General features: G+C 38.0%; 4 protein-coding genes across 4 annotated transcripts; 1 reads left to right on the top strand and 3 right to left on the bottom strand.

The window, feature by feature from the left end:
* Nucleotides 1–3,148: 3,148 nt before the first annotated feature.
* LOC131774672 (ELKS/Rab6-interacting/CAST family member 1-like) lies at nucleotides 3,149–6,237 on the bottom strand. The gene is made up of 3 exons (XM_059090731.2): nucleotides 4,312–6,237; nucleotides 4,031–4,110; nucleotides 3,149–3,341 (listed from the first exon to the last, which is right to left on the bottom strand). The coding sequence occupies exons 1-3, from the start codon at nucleotides 6,235–6,237 to the stop codon at nucleotides 3,185–3,187; spliced, it is 2,163 nt and encodes a 720-aa protein (XP_058946714.2). The 3' UTR covers nucleotides 3,149–3,184.
* Nucleotides 6,238–6,274: 37 nt separating this feature from the next.
* Nucleotides 6,275–8,580, bottom strand: LOC131774673 (golgin subfamily A member 6-like protein 22). The gene is made up of 2 exons (XM_059090732.2): nucleotides 6,446–8,580; nucleotides 6,275–6,317 (listed from the first exon to the last, which is right to left on the bottom strand). Exons 1-2 carry the CDS (start codon nucleotides 8,578–8,580, stop codon nucleotides 6,275–6,277), a joined length of 2,178 nt encoding a protein of 725 aa, XP_058946715.2.
* A 3,814-nt stretch (nucleotides 8,581–12,394) lies between these two features.
* Nucleotides 12,395–14,721, top strand: LOC131774693 (coiled-coil domain-containing protein 115-like). The gene has a single exon (XM_059090752.2). It carries the CDS (start codon nucleotides 12,395–12,397, stop codon nucleotides 13,064–13,066), a length of 672 nt encoding a protein of 223 aa, XP_058946735.1. The 3' UTR covers nucleotides 13,067–14,721.
* A 239-nt stretch (nucleotides 14,722–14,960) lies between these two features.
* Nucleotides 14,961–19,406, bottom strand: LOC131774692 (proteasome subunit alpha type-4-like). The gene is given in 10 exon segments (XM_066165412.1): nucleotides 14,961–16,179; nucleotides 16,475–16,598; nucleotides 17,004–17,134; nucleotides 17,685–17,773; nucleotides 17,928–18,005; nucleotides 18,550–18,575; nucleotides 18,577–18,632; nucleotides 18,635–18,712; nucleotides 19,074–19,116; nucleotides 19,395–19,406. Coding segments are annotated over 10 exon segments (774 nt in total). The 3' UTR covers nucleotides 14,961–16,042.
* Nucleotides 19,407–21,092: the final 1,686 nt, after the last annotated feature.

Raw genomic sequence — 21,092 nt, 5'->3', positions numbered from 1 at the left:
AATTTTAAATTCCCAGAATTTCCCAAGAATTCCACCTTTCTTAAAGTGTGGGTAGTTTGTATAGCTGAGAATTCCTAGGAATTCCAAAGAATTCCAAGTCTTCATTAAACTGGAGTCTTCCTTTCCCAAAAGCTCCCAGTAATTCCAAGCTTTTCAAATCAGAGCTGAGAATTCCTAGGAATTCCCAGAAAACTGGGAATTCAGTTTGCAAGGGATATTAGCTCTTTTCTTTGAGTCAAATGTAGGATATTTTCTGTACTGAAATATTGATGAGTAAGAGATCAGTTACCAACACAGTGAGGGGTCTTCAATTGTTTTATGCAAAAGTATTGCAGTTACTTCAGTGTAAGATAGGAATGAATTTATTTGATTTTGAGGTTGATTCAATAGGAACCATGTTCAGAAAATATGGGATCATTAACTGGACTAGGAGAACAAATTAACCTTTCTAAATAAATGAATAAAAGGGGTGAATTTCGAAAAAAAGAACTGTGGTGCTGCATCACTGGGGGTATTACAAAATGATTTTGTTCTATCAACTGAGTTGATCATGTAAAATAGCTGTTGTTAAGAGTTCCTAAAGCTGATGTTTCAAGTGTTAGCCCTTTGTCAGAAGAAATATCAGGTTTCAATTAACTTCATCTACTGAATCAAGATAACTTCCTTCCATGCTGAAGATCTTTGATATTTAGTGGAATTTACACAAAGATCATAGAAGCACTGGTAATTATAATAATGCAGTTCTTCACAAATAATTGTTTGTTAGCAAACTTCAAATAGGGTAGTGAATATGGGAAAAATTGACCTCCTTCAATGTTTTAATAAAATGATGGTTAACTTGCTTACCTTTTAGGAGTGACTGAAATTTTATTCTTTCCTGACATTATCACCCGGTAATCAAACATAAAGTTCTTGAAAATCAAGGAAATGATCTTCTACTTGGCTATTTAATAAGTTCTCCTGGTCAGTACCATAGGAAATGAATGAAAACCACTATATGCTGTTAAAATTTTACATGTCCCTAAAAAGATCTATCTTGATTCCTTAATGTTGATGAAGGCTATAGTACATGTTTGAAAACCATAGATATTTCAACCTATACCTAGTGAATTATTCTGTTTCGTGAGCTCTTTGATTATGAAGAATAAGTGCTGAATCAATTGTTTAAAGTTCTCAAATTCAGTTCCATCACCAAGGTTAATGTCTTGTTAGATGAAAAAAATTCGAAATTCGTCATTATAACGCCACCATCCGTTGCCTGTCCATTTCTGTTTCAGTAAAAAGGGGGGGGGGGGGTGTGTGGAGGTGCGAACTCTTCGCTTTGCTTAAGGAAAAAAAATCCATTCATCGAGCCTGCCCTTTTGAGACGAAATTACGTAAGTTACGTATCAAAAAGCAATACTTATAAACTCTCCTTTAACACTGACGCAGTAAAAGCTTCGAGCCATATGACTAAGCAATTTTCTCTACAGCCACCTTTCCCGAGAAATAACCTTCGTCTTCCCTCCCTTTTTTCATTAAAGGTTTTTCCGTATTTTTTTGAAGATGACTTTCTTTTTGACTATTTGCTAATGTTGTCCTGGTATGGAGTGATGTTAAGATTTCATCTTACTATCCAGGATCTTCCCCTGTGCACGCGATTGCAAATCCGTTGTTGGCCGAGCAAATAATTCAGCTCAATAATCACCCGATGAGAGTGGACATTTCATACCGCTAATAAACAGTCCGTCGTTCAGGAAGAAAGGTCTAGGTTCAGCTGTAACCAGTCCATTGAGTTCTGTTCTTTGGCAACATACATTAATCTCACAGCGTCCTTTCCATCCAGGGTGGGTGCTGGCCAATTTTCAGAAAAAAAAACTGACGAATACACTTCTTATACTTTGAAAGTAGCTATCCGTAACTTTAAAACTGATTATAAGGGTTTTTTTTCCTTTGACTATTTGAACTTTTTTGTTTTGTTCTGTTTTTCTTTTCGGCTGAGGGTGTTGGACGATCTGTTGGCGACTACTGATCTCCCTTCCGTTCCCCCTTGAAAACTGTGCGATCCCACCAAATCCTCCCCCCACCCCTCCCTCCACCACATGAGGCGAAGAATGCTGACATGGCAGAGGCACACTAACGTGGCAGAGGCCTTGTTGTAGTATATTATGGGTTTACAAGGAAATCTATCCCTTACAAAGAAACGAAGAACTACACTCGTAAAGTTTCATCTTTAAATTTCCAAGATCATGGAAGATGATCGTTTCAACGCGTTTCGTTTCAAATATTACAGCTCTTTCCATTTTGGTAAATGCAACATTATCAACTTTTTCATCCGTTCCCACGAACAAAAAGAAACTTTTTTTCCTGTGACACCCATGGAAAACCTTATGACATAAAAATACAAGAAACCGGATGTTTATCGGTAAATATTAATTAGCAGTGCCCAGGTCACACTCAACTTCAACAAAAGTCAACCAATTTATTACTTGGTAAAACTTCTAATAAAATCAAAGTATCATGGTTAAGTTTTCTACCATTATCAGCGCCAATGAACAAATGCGTCACTGTTTGTCATAGCCCCGAAATTGACAAGATGGCAGATGGAAGGAACTTGACCCAGGACTTCTCGATTTAACTTCAACATCATGAACTCGAGCAGTGCTGTTCGTTTTGTAAGATCATGGGACAAAGAAGAATCTGAGCCCCCACCCTCCATAGAACCGGACGTTTTTAAATTCCGCTCCAATGCTACAAAACTAAGCTACAGCACAGACTTCAGGATAAGCCAAGCACATGCTAGGTTCGTGTTTTGCAAGTGTACACTGTTACAATCAGCAATGTCGAGATTGTCATGTTCGTAAACAGAGTGATTAAGGTGAGAAACTTTGCCTTCCAATCCCCTGCTTGTGTATAAGGGTTTGTGAGTTACAATAAGAAGGTTGCTCCTTTTCTTATTATGTACTGTCCCCTTCCCTAACACAGAACAAAAATGAACATCTTTTTAGAGTATTTTAATATATTTACACTTAAGGCATGAATGCTTATTTGAAGTTAATAAGTATACCGTTCGCTCTCTCCAAAATAAAAAAAAAAAGATTATCTCGATTGCATCCAAAATTTTCAATGATAAAAATTAATCTTATGTAATCACACTTGGCTTCGGTTTGTCAATTCGTTGCATTGGTACTTCTCCCGCAAAACATTAACCATTGCACAGCAGTATCGAAACTGAATAAGGTGATCCTTGTGTTGAGAAGTTCTGCATAGTATGGTCAACCTTAGCGATAGTACCAGCGCAGTTAAAATGTCGATCTCTCCGTGTCTCAAACTGATGTTCGTTCAATCTAAAAGTATTGAACCTGCAATTAAAAGTGAGAGACACTTTTATTTCTAAATTACCCGTTGAAAGATGACAGGGAGAAGTTTGAAGAAAGTATAAAAAATACCACTGAAGACGATACGCTATGAGTGGTGAAAATGTGACCTTTAATATTGCGTAAGTCCCAATGAATGGATCTTGGCTCTTTTTGAAATTTTTTTTCATTCCAGGAATAACCTTGTTTAAAAATATTGGGCTAGAAGGGTTTCCATTCACTGGCAAAAATCTTCGTCTAGTTTTGATTTATCACTAACCCCTTTCAAATACTTAGCCTTTCAAATGCGGCGAAAAAGATTCATTCTGCAACAGTTGTGACGAGGGTTGCAGCTTTACTTAAAGCCATATCATGTTATTAAATTTTCAACCCCGAATGTTGCATTTCTAATGTTCTGATTGGTTTATTCAACTCCGGTTATCAGCTCATATTCCTAGTCACTTTACATGGAAATATATTGCACGGAGCTGAAAAAAGCTCCAAATATCCAAATGTTCGAGATTTAATGTAATTGAATAATTAACAATTATCTCATCAGACGCTTGTTCGATACGAGACTGGTGATACTCCGCTCGACGCTATGCATTTTGTTGGCTATTTACCATCTCATATCCAAAATGCACTAATGGTATGATTGTTACATATCCTGGTAACAAAAAATATATATTACTGACCATTTGTTTTCAGTGTCCAAAAATGTTATTTTGTACGCATCCATTTGTCTCCTGGCTTTCAGGGTGTTAGAGGTGCTTTCCTGTAGAAGATACAAAATAAATGAATTACACGCTTGAAAATATGCATGTCAAAATTACAGCACATCAATTAATTCCAAAAAGAGCAAAAAGTGAAAGCTGACAATGGAATTTTAGGGTGTAGACTTCGTGTACATCGTCTCGTGCTTCAAGATCCCTCTCGTCGCTCTTGCGTCTCGCGCTTAGGGAGGGAAATATCTCACCTCACGTGATGACTCAAAGGACTTCCTTTCGTGCCCATCTTTCAATAACTCAGTCCTGCTGAACTGCCTATGCTTCTCCCTTGTAAGATGCTCTGTAGCAGCTAACAATGCTCTTTGTAGGTTTGCGTTCTCGTTCCTGCTATTTTCAAGTTGAGTTGAGAAACGTTTCAATTCGTCTTGCATCTTCTCCGCATCTTGGGTCTTCCTCATAGCACAAGTCCTAAGGTTAGCACATTGTTCATTTTGCCTCTCGATGAAGGATGCAGCAATAACCAACTTTTTTCTCACTTCTGTAAGGGTTGTCTCAATGCGAGTTATCTCTAAGCCTTTCTCTTTGTTCACTTGTATCAGTTCTTCAATCTCTTTCTTCGTCAGACATAATTTGGCCTCCATGGCTTTGAGAAGCGAGCATTTCAAACGCAGGGTTTCATTTGTGACATCAAGGCTGGCTTCCTTTTCTTTTAAGTATCTTTGCGTCTTTTGAAGATCCTCCTCCTTGTGTCCAAGACACTGTATGAGCTCGGTATTTTGGCATTGAATATCTTTAAGCTGACGTTGCATGGACGACAATTCCTTAGCACGGTCTTTGAAATTACTCCTTAAGTCTTGAATGACCTCTCCTCTTTCATTCAAATCTTCCCTCAATCTGTGTAACACACGCTCTGCATGGGCTTCCTTCTTTTTCATTACCAGGCTCGATGCGGACACTCCTCTTGGTCTTTGTACCAGATTCTTCAGCCGTTTTCCCGCGCCTGTTATTAACGAACCCCTCTCCTGTGTATATCTTTTTGTTCCTTTTTGAATGAGATTCAGTCGATAAGCTTCACCCGTTTTAGCCTCAGCCTTCCTCTTGAAAAACTTTTTGTGCGACTTTTTATGTGCTATTTGTTGAGTTAAATCACTGATCTCATTATGAGCCTCCTGCAATGACCATTCTTTCTCTTTAAGAGATATAAGAGTCTTTTTTCGTAGGTCACTCATCTCTTGTAATCGCTCCAGAAGTGTTTCAATGTCCTCAGTCAATCTTTTGTCGTTATGAGAGTTACACTCAGACGCTTCGACAGCCTTTCTCAGATATTTTTTTTCCGACTTTTCCCGTTCCAGTTCTTTTGTGAGCATATCGATAGTGGCAGTAGCTTCCTGTAACGAACTTTCCTTGTTCTTTAGAGACATAAGAGTGGCGTTTGTTAGCTCATCTTCTGCACGTAACTGATCCTCAAGAAGTTCAATTCTCTTTTCAAGCTCTTTCTCTCTACAAGAACAAACTTTTTCTGCTTGCATGGCCCTTTTTTTCAGACGCTCTTTTTCTGAGCTTTCCTGTTTCGCCTCAAGCAGCAAGGCATCCTCTGAGCGATTCGTGTTTCTTTTTATGTCTTCCATTTTTTGTAATTGAGTCTCAAGTTCTCTTATTCTTCTAGACTGCTGTTCGAGGCGGTCCTTGTCACATCTTTCCTGCGTTATCTCTTCGATTAAATTTTTGATCGTTTCATCTTGCTCCTTTATGATGCGGTAATCTTCCTCCATTTCCTTCTCTTTGCTGTCCACAGACGCCGTTGCCGCCTCAGTTACATTTTTCAACTGATTCTGTAAAAGTTGGACTTTTTCTCTTAGTTCAGTCAACTGGTCATCCTTTTCGTAAGCCTTTGACAGTCTTGCAGTCAAAGTACAGTTCTCTCTCCTCAACCTTGTTAGATGATCTTCAAGTGTTTTTGTTACACTCGATTTTTCACATCTTAACTCATACAAATGGTGATCTTTTTCTGATTCCTTTGATAGTTCCGATGACAAAGTAGACTTTTCTTGTTGTAACTTTGCGATGTCATCTTTAAGATCACTAATAGTCTTTGATGTTTCGCATTTTAGCTTATGCAACTCCGTCGTCTTCGTGGCATTTTCGTTCTTAAGAATCTCTGTTTCTCTTTTCATGTTCTGTGCAGCATTTTGAAGGCTACAGCTTTCTTCTTTAAACGCGTCCACTTGGCTCTCCAACAGAGTTACTCTCTGTTCTTTTAATTCCAGGGATCCATTTAGTAATTCTACTTCTTCGCGTAGATGTCTGCATCCATGGCGACTGAGCTCCGTATTCTCCCTTTTCAATTCCTGCATCATTATCTTTAGCTCATCAACCTCAAACGTCAGATCTTCATTGCTTTCTGGACTGTTCCTTAAGCTTCCCTCCAAGAAATCAACATGACCCCATAACTGTTTTCTTTCTGCCTCAAGCGCTTCAAATTGGCTCTCTAATAAAACTGTTCGCTGTTCATTCAACTCCAGAGATCCATTAAGTAACTCTACTTCCTCACGTAGGTGTCCATATCCCCAGCGACTGTGCTCCACTCTGTACTCTCTCTTCATCTCCTGTATCATTATCGTCAGCTCATCGACCTCAAATGTCAGAGTTTCATTGCTTTCTTGACTGTCTTTCAAGCTTTCTTCCAAGTAATCAACATCATCCCATAACTCTTCTCTTTCCACCATAACCTTTTCCAAGAGTTCATTTACATCTTCCCATTTTTGCTCCTTTCTCTGGAAATCACTTTTTAAATTTGCCAGCTCTCTTTCTTTGAACTCTTTCTTAGACTGTAGTTGCTTTACCTCAACTTTGCTCCCATCCAGGTCAGCCTGTAAAGTTTCTATCCTCTTTCGGTAAGTTTCAAGTTCCTCGTTTATGACCCAAATCTGCATCTCGAGCTCGGTATTTTCTCTCCTAAGTTTCCCAAATTCCATTTCCACATTTTGTTTGTGGAGCTTTGGTTCTTCCTCTGAGATCTTTTCTTCCGATCGCGATGTATACTCTTTTTTACTGACAGGGATAATTGTTTCCAAAGCCTTGGACAACTCTTTTTGGATTAAATACTCAGTTATGTTGACGACTGCTACTACCGATTGCTCATATCTCGGTAAGGCATCGCATTCATGGACATTTTTCTCGTTGTCCTCATTCTCAGCACTCTGTGAAACTTGAGACCTGCTTTCCTCTGTGTGCATGTCTCCCTCAACTTCATCAGGAAAACAGTCAAAGTTATCCTCTCGAGGCACCTCCTCCTTGCTATATTTTGGGTTACTTTGTTGGCTGTCCGCTGTTTCGTCGACCATAGAGTCTGTATCTCCCAATATAAGCCTATCAACCTCAGCAAACGTCTCTCCTAATTTCTCATCAAGGCGTTTCAAGTTTTCCTTTATTTCATCCCGTCTCCTTTGTATCTCCTCAATCTCATTTGTGATGCAATCTTCCCTTGCTTGGCTCTGTTTGATCTCTTTCATTGTCTTGTTCGTAGATTCGACAGCTTGTCTGTTTTCCTTCGCAAACTGTGCCTTGAGCCTTCTGGATTTTTCGTCCAGCTCAGCCATTTTCCGTTGGTATCCGCTGGACTTAGTGAAAGAGCTACAGTCCAACTCTTCCTCGCTGAAAACATTTTCTTCCACCTTGTTCTTTGTACCATTCGTAATTAATCCAGAATAGTAAGGTGCCTGGACTTGCTTGGACTCTGCGATATGTGAAGAGGTGTCGACGTGTGGTTTAATTCTAGTTACTTTCGGGGTTTCAGCACTTTTCTCTTTTGCCGTTGTATTCGTAGCCTCCATGTCCTGATTTATACACTGAGCAACTCCTGCAGTTTCTTCCGAGACCTTTGAACTCTTAGCTGAGAGTTTCTCAAGTTTGTGTTTTTCGATCTTCTTACGTTCTCTTTGTTCTAACTTCTCTCTTTTGATCGCCTTCTTTTCCAGTCTCTTCAACTGCTTTAGTTCTTTCCGCTTCTCTTCCAGCTCTTTTACACTTTTGTACTCGATGATCTGGTGAGGCTCACGTAACACTTCGTTACCAACGTCTTCGTTTATAACGGTTTCGTTTCCTATGGTGACATCTTTGCTTTTCTCACTCTCCGGACTTTCACTTGAATTCTTATCCTGTTGATCATGCCCCTCTGTTGAGTCATTTTCAGCACCCGTCTCTTCTTGATATTTGCGTCGTTTGGCTCTTATCTTCTCCAGTATATTTGTGAGTTTCTTGTTTTTCATGTCCATTTTTTCTCTCCATTTTTTATCCTCGAGATCTCGTCTTTGGCCGATCTCATCAAGGCGTTTCAAGTCTTCTTTTATTTCATCCCGTCTCCGTCGTATCTCCTCAATCTCATTTGTGATGCAATCTTCCCTTGCCTGGCTCTGTTTGATCTCCTCCATTGTCTTGTTCGTAGATTCGACAGCCTGTCTGTTTTCCTTCGCAAACTGTGCCTTGAGCCGTCTGAATTTTTCGTTCAGCTCAGCCATTTTCCGTTGGTATCCGCTGGACTCAGTGAAAGAGTCACAGTCCAACTCTTCTTCGCTCAAAACATTTTCTTCCATCTTGTTCTTTGTACCAAACTCTGTTTCCAGTCTGATATTTTGTGCCGAGCTAGTAACAGTGGTGTCACCTTTAATGAGTTTTATGTTTTCCTGTTCTTCTTCTCTCTCCCTGCACAAAATTTATTCATAGTGGTCAACTATACTTAAGTCTCTGCAGACAAATTGCTTCTCAGTTTATATTATATGCCTCATCACAAATTCGGGAACTTCAAAAATGACCTTTTTAAGAAATTTAAAACTTATCAAAACCTTTAGGCTTTGAAAACTCTGCTACCGTGAAGCTCGTCACTTCCATGTTTACTGAAACTTTGAATTATAAAACCAGACAATCCCCAATTCGCTTTTTCTACCTAAATAGTATATATCCTTTTGCTTGTTTCCGGAGGTTCTGAAACTGTGTTCTCTATTGAATCAATTGTGACAAATTGACCTCACAAGTATATTGCAGTGCGGCCAGTACACAAATAAACTTTGAGACGCATTAGACATAACAACCGTGATGTTTCACCGAGTGGAGTAAGTTTTGATTACCAGAAAGTGTGCACAGCTACATGTTGTATCATGTGAATTCTTTACCCTACTGGCCTCAGAAATGAAATTCAGAAACAAAAGTTCACGGACTGTAAAAGAAAAAAAAAGAGCAGATATGAACACTAACTTGTACTCCTCTGTTAGCCATTGGGGCACATCGGGCATTGCTTTCTCGTCGCTAGATTTGGAGTAACATACAAAGTCGTCGCCAATCTTGTTACCACTGAAATCTGATTTGGCCCCCATACGAAACTTTTCCTCATGCACAGGTGCAACATTACATTCAAAATCTGGCGTGACCTCTTCCGCCTTGGGTGCAGATGATATCTCCCCAGCTGAGCTTTTTTCTCGTGATTCTTTCTCATCCTTGCATACCTGATTATTTAAGCACAAAATGCGTTGTTTATGTTGCAGTTGTTATATTTCTGGATATTCCTCATAAACCCAACATTCCTAATTCAGTTCGCGAAGATGTGAAACAATGGCTTATCACGATATTAAGTTCCAGACCCTCCAAAGAGACAGTTGTCACTGTGATATACTTCACCTCTGGTATTTCCTGAAGTAATATTTTCCTCCTAGATTTACCTGTTTCGACTCTGTCTCTGTTGGTGGAAGCTGTCGTGGTACACGTCGCCTGACAATTGGGGTCGTTTTTTGAGAGCGCCTGTAACTGCTTTGTTTAGCTGTGGCGACCTCAGGCGTGACCTCTTCCGCCTTGGCTGCAGATGATTTCTCTCTTGCTGAGCTTTCTTCTCGCGATGCTTTCTCATCCTCGCAAACCTGATTATTTAAGCGCAAAATGCGTTGCTTTTGTTGCAGCTGTTGTATTTCTGGATATCCCTTATAAACCTAACATTCTTAATTCGCGAAGATGTGAAACAAAGGTTGATCATGGTAATAAGTTCCAGACCCTCCAAAAGAGACAGTTGTCACTGTGAAATACTTCACCTCTGGTATTTACTGAAATGACATTTTCTTCCCAGATTTACCTGTTTCGACTGTGTCTCTGTTGGTGTAAGCTGTCGTGGTACACGTCGCCTGACAATTGGCGTCGTTTTCTGAGCGCGCCTATAACTACTTTGTTTAGCTGTGGTTGAAGGAGTGGTACTTTCCGTCTCCTTGTCTTGTTTACTATGAGTTCCTCGTAGTTTAATACCTGTGATCAAATCAAGATTACCAATTAGCTCCCTCTCAGAAAAGATAGGTCCAAACTTTTCGTTTCTTTAGCAAATGTCATGAAGCTGTAACAGCAGAAATTTGCCTCTAGTTTGTGCAAACGAGCATCGACTAAGTGGCTTGAAATAAACAAGATGGCTGATGAATTTAGCAGCCAAAAGAGGCTTTTTTAATTTTGGATCAAAATCTCAACAACTGGAGGATAACCTTTATTCAGGTGAAGTTAAAATATGTAAATAAAAAAATAGATAAATACATAAAAATAAAAATGGAAAACTGAACAAAGAGCTAATAAACTAATAAACGAATAGAAATGTGATGACAAACGAGAAACAATTAATATGGTAGTAATCTTTTTCTACATTAAATAGGAATTTAAAGTTAAAACCAAGTCTTACATATCGAATTTTATAAATCGAAGAACATTGAAATAACCTATTTTCAGCCCTGTACAACGTGGTTTCCGCCAATTTACCTCAGTTGCTGTTTTTTTTTACCTACGGCGTATGTTATGATACAGACAACATGGTGATTCCAGCCGTTCGCCTGAAACCGTTTTATAAAATCTCTTCAATTTCCGATATATTACTTCAGTGAAAATACTGATGCTGGCTACCTGCTGGGAAATAAACATACCCGAATCTCCTCCAAAAAGTTTTCCTCTTCGAGTAGTTTTGAAATTCATGGGTAGATTATCTTTAGAATCAACTTTGGTCTTCCTCCCATTTACCGCAATCGGAATTCGCGATGATTGCTTGCTTTGAACTTTGCTGTCTAAATCTTTTTGCAGACGCGCTGTTTTATCTGCTTTGTCCTTTGACGATGAACTTCTGACATTTTCACCGCATGGGCGAGTCATTCTGACTGGTATTCTTGATTTCAGTTGCGGAGGAAGAATATGCTTTTGGTTGCCTTTCTTTTCGGGGCGAAGCCACGAAGCCATCGCGTCTCACCCGCGGTTTTCTCCCGCTCGAAGAAAACTCAAATAGAGTTTGTTTTGTTTTTGCAGTTTAGTTTTTATAGTATTTGATTTTTTTGGTTTGTGTTAAGTGTTTCTTTTCTCAAATAAGACTGTGAACGATCCAAATTTCCAAAGCTCCGAACCTCGATACTGACCGCACTGATAGCTGAAGCAAATGATTTTGTTTTGAGCGAAAATCCATGGAAACCATCTCTTACGAGTTTTTCGTCATGAAGACCGAGGAAACCTTCGATAGCTCGCGCGCCGGAATCTGATATTTAGTCTTATAAATATCACAATTTTGTTTCCAATCTTCACAACAGTAAAATATTTAAAATTGTTTCTCCTCGAAAAGTAGTCAATCCAAAAATATAGAGCAAAAGTAAGAAATTTTCAAGCAAAAAGGAACTCGGTCGTTTTTCACAACATCGACTGGCGATGAAAGACGGCAAACAAGTGTGCGAAAAATATGAACCTTTATATTAACTAGACAAAGCCCCGTCCCATCTTGGATCAAAAAAGATTCATTTATGTTCGAAAAATAATCCCACCATACGGGACCGATGTTCATCTTTGACCCACAAACGTGTTCTGAGTCCATCGATATGACGTAAACACGCCGCTCAGTAGCACCTTTTTTGGCATTGCATTACCGTTTCATCATCAAAAAAAGGTGTAAAGATGCATCAAAAAACCATATAACTTTACGAGGAGGGCTGTATGCAGAAGGATACTGTAAAATTTCAAAGTGATCGACTTTCGCAGATTTCTATCTTCTCTTTCGGTGGGCCTCAGTTTGTGTCAATCTAAATTGTCTTGAAAGGTAGACAGCGGCTGTTGACGGGTAGTGAAATGATCAGTAAAATCATTAACACTAACTTTCAGACCGACTTTCTTCAACCGTTCAGTGTCTGTCACATTACGATTGCGAAAGCCGTCAGAAAGGCGTTCGATCAATGAAGAGAGTTACTGACAAGTGGAAATGCACTGGAATGCATTGTTTTATGTAGTGCAGTTTGTGGTGTCCTATCTCCTCGTACTCAGTCTCCCTCGATAATTTTTTTCAAGATGGAGGACATATGTGAGGAACTTGATCGGTTCACCGTTGAATTTTTTGACACTCTCGAATGTCTTCAGGAGAAAAGGGAATACCTAAATGCTTCAATAAGAGATGGATATCTAAACCTGTCAAAGGCTCGTTATTCGATGGGAAACAAATCCGTGGGTGCTTTGCAATATAGTCATAAAATGGACTGCGCGCTGTATCATGTAAGTTTATTTGGAGACATTTCTAAAGAGGAGTCCGAAAACGCTGTTGTAACGTTCGAAATGGAGAAAGCACTGCCAAGAAGAGCAAAGGGTACTTCAAAAACTGGTTATAATGAAAAAGAAGAAGAGGAAAACGTAGTCAGAAGAAGGAAACCTCAAAGATCAGGTGCTTCGAGCGATGAAGCAACGTCGCGTATCCAGGAATTGTATATCTCTAAAGAGGAAAACTTGCCTGTAGAAGATGAAAATGTTGATGGTTGTGTTCAAGATCCCCTTAAATGGTTTGGAATCTTGGTTCCTGGTTGTTTAAAAACGGGTCAAAAGAATTTTCAGAGCGCCGTTGAACTAAGCTGTGACATTGTCAACCTTGAAATGAAGGTGAAAGAGATCATAGAGAAGTTGAACGTTTTAAAAATTCGGAAGAAAGAATTGTTAGAAGAGAGGAACAAATTGCAAGAAATCGAAGACTGATTGTTACCTTACAAAAAAAAAAGGTTGTGATATCTTGGGCGATATATTAGCTCTTTTCTTTGTAGGATATCAAATGTAGGATATTTTCTGTATTAAAATATTCATGAGTAAGAGATCAGGTACATGTACCAACACAATGAGGGGTCTTCAATTGTTTAGTGGAGAAGTATCGCAGTTACATCAGGAATGAACTTATTTGATTTTGAGGTTGATCAAGGAGGAGCCAATTGTTCAGACAATATGGGATCTTAAATGATCTTAGAGAACAAACTAAACTTTATAAATTAATGAAGAGGGTAAATTTCTAAAAAAGCTGTGGTGCTGCATCAGTGGGGGTTTTACCAGATGCTATTGTTTTATCAACTGAGTTGATCATGCAAATATGCCACTTAAGAGAGTTTCAAATGTTAGCCCTTTGTCAGAACAAATATCAGGTTTCAATTAACTTCATCAACCAAATCAGGATAATTTCCTTCCAAGCTGAAGATCTGGGATATTTAGTGGAATTTAACCATTTACTCCCTAACATCAGTATGCATATTCTCCATATTACTCCTCAGACATTTCCAAGGGTTCTGACAAGGAGAATTTGTTCAACAATCAAGAGCTTCTTTAATTGGTGATCATCTCCTTCATTCTCCTAACCTTAATGTTTGACTTAGGGGTGATGTTGTAAGGAGAAATTAGATGTTAGTCAGTCTTAGAGGTTAAAGGGTTAAACAAAGAGCATAAAAGTGCTGGTAATTATGATTATGCAGTTCTTCACAAATATGTGTTTGTTGGCTGACTTCAAATGAGTTAGTAAACTTGGAAAAAGTTTATCTCCTTGTTTTTTTATAAAATTATGGTTAACTTGATTACCTCTTAGGAGTGACTGGCATTTTATTCCTACCTCACATCATCACCTGGTAATCAAACATAAAGTTCTTGAAAATAAGGAAATTATCATCAACCTGACTGTTTAACAAGTTCTCCTTGTGGGTATTGTGGGAAATGAATGGAAAACAGCTTATGGTGATAAACTTTTAATCCCTAAAAAGATCACTCTTGATTCCTTAATGTTGATGAAAGCCAATCAATATTGATCCCAAAGTACATGTTTGGAAACTGTAGGTATTTCAAACTATGTGGTGAATCATGCAGAATAATGCACTCAGTTGTACCTGGAAGTATTTGTCCAAGGAACAAATTTTGTGTGGATTTTTAGGAAAAATCTGATAATAAGTTGGTAAACCTGGGCTAGTACAAGAATTATTCTCCAAAGTTACTCTAATCCTGATTAGATGGCCAGTAAGAAACACTGAACACTGTCTCAATTAATGGCAAAAACATTACTTAAATATTTCAGAAGAGCCAAAGGGGTTGCCCATAAAGCAATGAGAAAAAGCAATCAAAATTCATTGAGTCAAGTCTTCTTTGTGGGAGAACCACAAATTATTCCAAAATGTTGACCATTGCTAAAGATTCAAACTCTACCGTATATGTCATTGCTGCAAGACTTAAAAAACCATGAACCTATTGCCATTTACAGTTCAGTTCTCTCATGCCCAATTGGCCTTCTCCCTGGAACACATAACATCCCATAAATATTTCTAGGGTTCACAGTTTCCTCAGTTTCACTGTAAAGAGGTTACTCCATTCAGGTTGAAAATTTTGACAAGAAAAAAAGGGTGTTCCTCCCTCATACCAATCCAACAAGACAAGTCTTAGAGATGTTCTCTTTGTGAGTGTGGGGCAAGGAAAACATTCTGAGCCCCCTTCTGATTTGGCCAACCCATAGACATTCTGGTGTAAGTTGATGATAGTTGGATGCATGTTAATAACTTCCTCTCTCTCTACCTTGCCTCGTATTTTCCAGAGAATGGTTTCTATCTATTGAACATTTTGGATGAAATATGCACAAACAAAAATATCATTTTAATGAATAAAAAGGTAACAAAGTACACATTTATGTACAAATGAACCTTACACATCACAAGCAGAACTCAAAATCTAAACAGTCCACCATTCATTATTTTCCTTCATTCAAATGTCATTCTGTTTCTCCCCTAAAGTTTTGCATGAGCATTATTTTCTTATTTCTCTTGACACCTCAAAACCAATCAGTAACTATGGAAACAGGGCTTACCCAAATCTCTTAGTGAACAAAAGAAGCTGCATTATTGATATTTCAAAATAGTGAAGAGTTAATCTGTTGAAATAGTGCACTTTTTAAAACATGACAAATACTCAGATGAAGTACATGTAACACACTTGGGTAAAGATGCAAATAACCTTTTTTACAGCCTAATAAACCTCAGTAATGAAATCCTCAAAAGTTGCAATCTCACATTATACAAGTCTTCCTCTACAGTACCTATTTTAGCAAATAGCAAAATTCCTTAAAGAAAATAAGAGCCCTCAATCAGAAGTATATTTTCTGGCCCTTCATACAATCGTTTTCACTTCCCAAAGAGGAGAAAAGTGTGATGAGTTAGCAATCTTGAACCATGATTTCTTTTCTTTCTTCTCTTTGCTTTACAATGTTATACTGTTAACTCTCAAAACCCTAACATCAGTATCCATATTCTCCATACTGTTCTCTATACATTTCCTTTGGTAATGACAAGGAGAATTAGTTCAACAATCAAAGCTTCTTAACTTGGTGATCATTTCCTTTATTCTCATGATTTTAATGAATGTTTGAGCAGTATCACTGTAGAGAGAAATTAGATGCTGGTCACTACAAGGATTTTAAGGGTTAAATGTTTTCCATCATCACGCTTGATATCTGAATTTACCTGAATATACCTTCTGTGGCAAAAGGTCAAAAGGTTGAAAAAAAGTCACAACTGGGATTTGCTACTTTGGCAAGGTTTTGACCTTGATATCTGTATGATGTTCTTGATCTGTCTAAAGCTCAAGTTGTCTACAAGAATTTGCTTACAATGAATAACGTTTATTCTGAAGTGTGGATTTCATAAATTAAAGCTCAAGTTATTTCTTGGCAGCAGCTTGCTTTGCTTCTTCTGCTTTCACTTGTTCATGTTCCTTGATAAGTTCTTCCACTTCCCCTGCTTTTAGAATCTTGATACTTGTAATGCCATTTTCCCTAGTCAAAGTGGACATTTCCACTACAAAACAAGAAGATGTTAAAATGAGTAAAAAATCCTCATTGGTGAGGTATTGTAGCTATCAACACAGAAAAGTGCAAGACTTACTTTCTAAAAAAACTTATAGCAGTATATTTAAGTTGAAAGTTGCAGTGGTAAAAAATGATCTAGCAAACTTAACATTAAAACATACTTGAAATGTAAACTTACTAAATATCTAACCAGTACAAAATGATGGAAGTTACATTTTACACGTTCAACTCTATTTCAGTTATAGTAAGTTGTTGAGTTTTTTTTGTTAAGTCTGTACACTAACCTTTGTCTGGGGTAAGTTTTGTAATATCTAATGTCTTGTCTAGCACTTTGACTGCCAGTTTCAGAGCATCTTTTAATGTCATTTCCTCTTCCTTGTATTCTTGTTTCAGCATGGAGACTGCAGCCTGATAGAATCATAGGAAAGCATTGTTTTATGTTGTTTTTGAAATATTTGAATCTAATTGATTTAAAAGCCACCCCTTTCTTGAGAGCTAAAGAAAATTTACAGACTGATGATAGATTATACTTCTTTCTGAAATACCACTCACCTACAAGTGCATCCTGTAATAACCCTTACACACCCAAGTGAACAGTTTGTAAATTGTAAATTAGGCAGGAAGTGAGAAATTCTAAGATCATGATTAACTAAGGGAAATTGTTTGCATTTGACCCCAAATTCATACAGCATAGGTCTACAGTAGTTACCAAAGAAATGTAAGGCCACCAATCAGAAGATTTGACTTTCAAATCTTGGCAGTGAACAACTTGTAATGATACACAATTCCTCACAGAAAAGAATTATGACTTACCACACTGTTATTTCCTATGCATGTTGCCTTCCACCCACTGTAGTTGCCACTGGGATCACTCTGATACAACTGATAGCCATAGTGTTTGTCCCAGCCCATGTACAAAATGGATACACCAAATGGTCGCAAACCTGCAGGCATGGACAAAAATTAATTACATGGCAGGGTCCACAAGTTGGTAAGTGTTTTAGTGAATACTATTTTCTGACTGGCTCCTCAAGCAGGCATGATGAACTCTATCAGCTTTGAAGGCAGCTTTTCATGTTCTTTTTTAACGAATTTCAAGCAGTTTTTCCCACAAGAGTCACAAACAAGCTATTTAGACAGTAAATATCAAGAAATTCCAACCCAGTTTTGTGAAAAAAGGAACAGTTCTATAAACACAACTTGGAGGTTGGAGGTTTGCAAGAGCAGTGCCATTGACTTCCTCAATTTGCTTGAGTACTTGGCTGGCTTCATTTCTTTCCCTGTCCTGCCCCTTAAAATCTTGGTAAGCACTTGTTCCACACCCTGGTTTGTCTGTGTTGTAATGCCAGGTGCTTGCAGGATGGTGTAGGCCAGCTGCCATGGTCATCTCCCTGCTGCTGATAAGAATACTACCCTTTGATGTCCTTTGAAACCTTTGTGGAGCCTACCCTCCAATACTATTAACTAAGTCCTTTAATACCAATTAAAACTAACCTCCAAATTGTGTATAAGCTTGTTTTACATCACAGAGTGAGCTGACAACCTGCTCGCATGGTATTGGTTCTTGGTATTGTAATAAATATCTAAGAAAAAAAAGTATGATAAATCAAAGGACACATAATGACCCCTACCTTCTGAACAAATGTAAATGTAATTTGTACAATTGAACACTCAAGATCAGAGTGAAAAAAAATTTAGAAAATATCTATTGAACTACTTACATACAATAAAATTTACCTCTGAGCTATGAGTCTAAGTTGATTTGTCAGCACATTAGCATCAGATGTTATACCTGCAACACTGCATGCCAAGTCACTGAAATGGCAAAAAATTCATCAAAATTTCTCTTATCACATAGACTGTGAAAAACAATTTTTATGACTTCAACCTTTATCTCCCCAATGTGACTAACATGCTTTTTTTTTCTGATATTTCCCTTTGCAACTTGTTACAGTTACAATCTGTACTAATGGGTGTGAAGGATAAAAGGTATATACAGCAGGTAGCTAGGTATGATCAAACAGATGTCCACATTTTTTTTCCTTTGTCCTCAAGTCTCATGGCTTTGTTAGAGTTTTGATATGGAATTGAGGAAGCTTAAGTTGAGGGACACTGAGCTGTAACATTAAATGTCTTCTTTATCCTTTTGAAGTTCTGCTTATTGATCATATGCTTCATGAAACCATTAATAATTACATTAATTGGACCCAGATAAATTTCACTTGTTCCCATACCAAAAACCAAAGCCTTCCTGCAGACAGCAACTCTACCTATTTTATCTGTATTTCTTGCATGTTGCAAAAAAACATTATTTTCAAATGCATTGGTCACTTTCATCAATCTCTTTTCCTGAACTTACTCATGAAGCTTGTAAATCTTTTCGGAAAGAAAACACTTCATCAAGAAGTTTATTAGTGTTTCGCCTCTCAGCTGCTAAAACAATCCATCATTTGCCAAAATTCCAAGGCATATACCAGCATGACCTACAGCTTCCATAGCATATTCCACCTGATATAGTCGGCCTGTTTGAAATGAAATGAAATACTGAACTTTAGATTCTATGTTGCCGTGGGTCTGCACAGTAACAGATCACAGAGGACGTACAGTCTACATTCTTTCCGTTCATCAACAAACCGCACGCATAATGAGGTATGGGATTTTAAGGAAATCTTGCCATTCTCTAAATGTAAAATGCATGTAGATACAAATTTATAAACAAATCCGTGTCAGGTCTAATGAAGTCGAACTAGAGGTGAAACAAAGACGCAAATTTCTTGTCACTACCTTGCAGTTAAATTAGAATTCTGCAAACATGGAAAGGGTGTAAAACAATTGGACATGTACTGAAAAACAAATTAAAAATCAAATCTTCTCAGTTCTTACCTTCGGGCGAAAATATCGTCGTCCTGGTATCATAACGCCGAGACTGAAATAGAATTTAATAAAATTTGAGATGCTTCAACCACTCTTCCCACACTACAATGCAAGTTGCAAAGCGAAGCTAAATGAACGCCTTCTAAGATCGACATGAATGACACCGGAAAGAAGCCACAAATGAATTAAAATATTTAAGAATTATTCGTTTTCACGTAGCTGAAAAAAAACTAAAGAGAAAAGGAACTTGTAAATTTTACCCACCATTTTGAGAAAACTGATAAAGAATGACAGTGCACGTTGCGCGGTCGTAGGATTGGACACCTAAACCGTACTACTCATACTCTTGGCGCAAAGCCTCTGGTAATTTGCGGACTCAAAATTGCACCACAACATGTTACAGAGAAGCGATTAGACTGTGAAAAACACAGTGATAATTTTCGTTGTATATCACAACAGCTGAAATCATGAGGACCACGACACCCACAGCGTCTTTCTGAACTTCAAAAAAAATCCGAAAAATATCAGAAATATATGTATTTTGGCCCATGTGGATCATGGTGAGTGAGTTCAGTTAAGTATTTATTACGGCAATAAACATGTTACGAACATGTGCCGGTCCTGGATATTTCAGTTGTTCATGTCGTCCATCGATCTGCTTCTAGGGAAGACAACGATTGCGCGATGCACTGGTGGCCAGTATGGGATCATTTCACAACGTTTGGCAGGCAAAGTAAGATAAAACACAAAGTACCTTTTATCTATTAATAACCATTTGAAACCTAATGATGATCAGCGTCTAATTTCTCCTTATATTTATACATCGGAACATTCATTAGGATCATGAGAATTAATGAAATGATCGCCAACCTAAGATGCTTTGATTGTTAAAAAAAAATTATCCTCGTCAGTGCCAAAGGAAATGTTGAAAAAATATGGAGAATATGGATACTGATGTTAGGGTGGGATAAGGTTCAATGCTGAGCTGAGAATGAATATTCTGCCCGTAAATATTCTGATTGTTGGGTAAAATGAGCAATCACATAGAAGAGTAGTAGCATACCCACCCACCCCCCCCCCCCCCACTGTTTCATGTGCTCTATTTCCCCCCCCCCCTCTCCCTTATCAAGAGTGAGGTGTCAGTGAGCCCCCTTCCTAAGATTTTCTTCACGGGATTAAGTGTACCATCTACAACAGAGATAACCCTGATGCAGTAATTCAAGGTATTACTGTAGAATTGAACAAAGGAATTGGGGCTTTAAGTGGGGAGATTTTTTTGACTAACTCATTTTGATTTTTTTAGTTGAGATATGGATAGACGTGAAATGAGCAACTTAGAGGAATAATAACTATGAAATCAAGTGCTATATCCTTACTCTTTACCAAAGGTAATGTGTATTTACATACTATGACAGTGGCACTACAATCATGTCAAGTATGCTTAATAGGTTGTCAGTACCTCTATCTGACTTACAAATGAGCATCAAACTTATGTGCAGAGCAATGCTATTCATTGCTAAAGGCTCACTTTGTGCTGTGTGAAAAATAAATGGGGTGCTGACAAAGTGGGCAATGAAGGCAACAACCCCCCAAATTTTGGTTTTGTGCAAGAGTATCATGTCGCAAATTCACACATTTTGTATCGCCTCATGTGAATGTTTGAGATAGGGAGTGGGTTCCCTAACCTTCATCTATGTTATTACCCTGCACTTCCAAGATATCAGCAGTGGTTATCCTTACTGCTTACAAAACCAGTTCGTATGATGTTAGTCTGGAGAATGTGGTCATTGGATCAACTAATAAATCCCCTTGGTTACATTTGTCTTTTTTCTCAGCACTTGGTTTCTTGATATTTTATTGATGTTTAGGTGCCGGTTAATTATCAGGGTTGATAGAATGCAAAAGAAATGCATTGTGATTACAAGCTCACAGATGTCTTTTATCCTATTCTATTGATTGTGTCATCAGATGATAAATCAAAAATAGCTTGATTTTGTCATCAGATAGTCATTACATGTTGTACAATGT

This window comes from Pocillopora verrucosa, chromosome 4, assembly GCF_036669915.1.
Source record: "Pocillopora verrucosa isolate sample1 chromosome 4, ASM3666991v2, whole genome shotgun sequence".
Lineage (NCBI taxonomy): Eukaryota > Metazoa > Cnidaria > Anthozoa > Scleractinia > Pocilloporidae > Pocillopora > Pocillopora verrucosa.
This window is presented reverse-complemented; position numbering and strand designations above follow the sequence as displayed.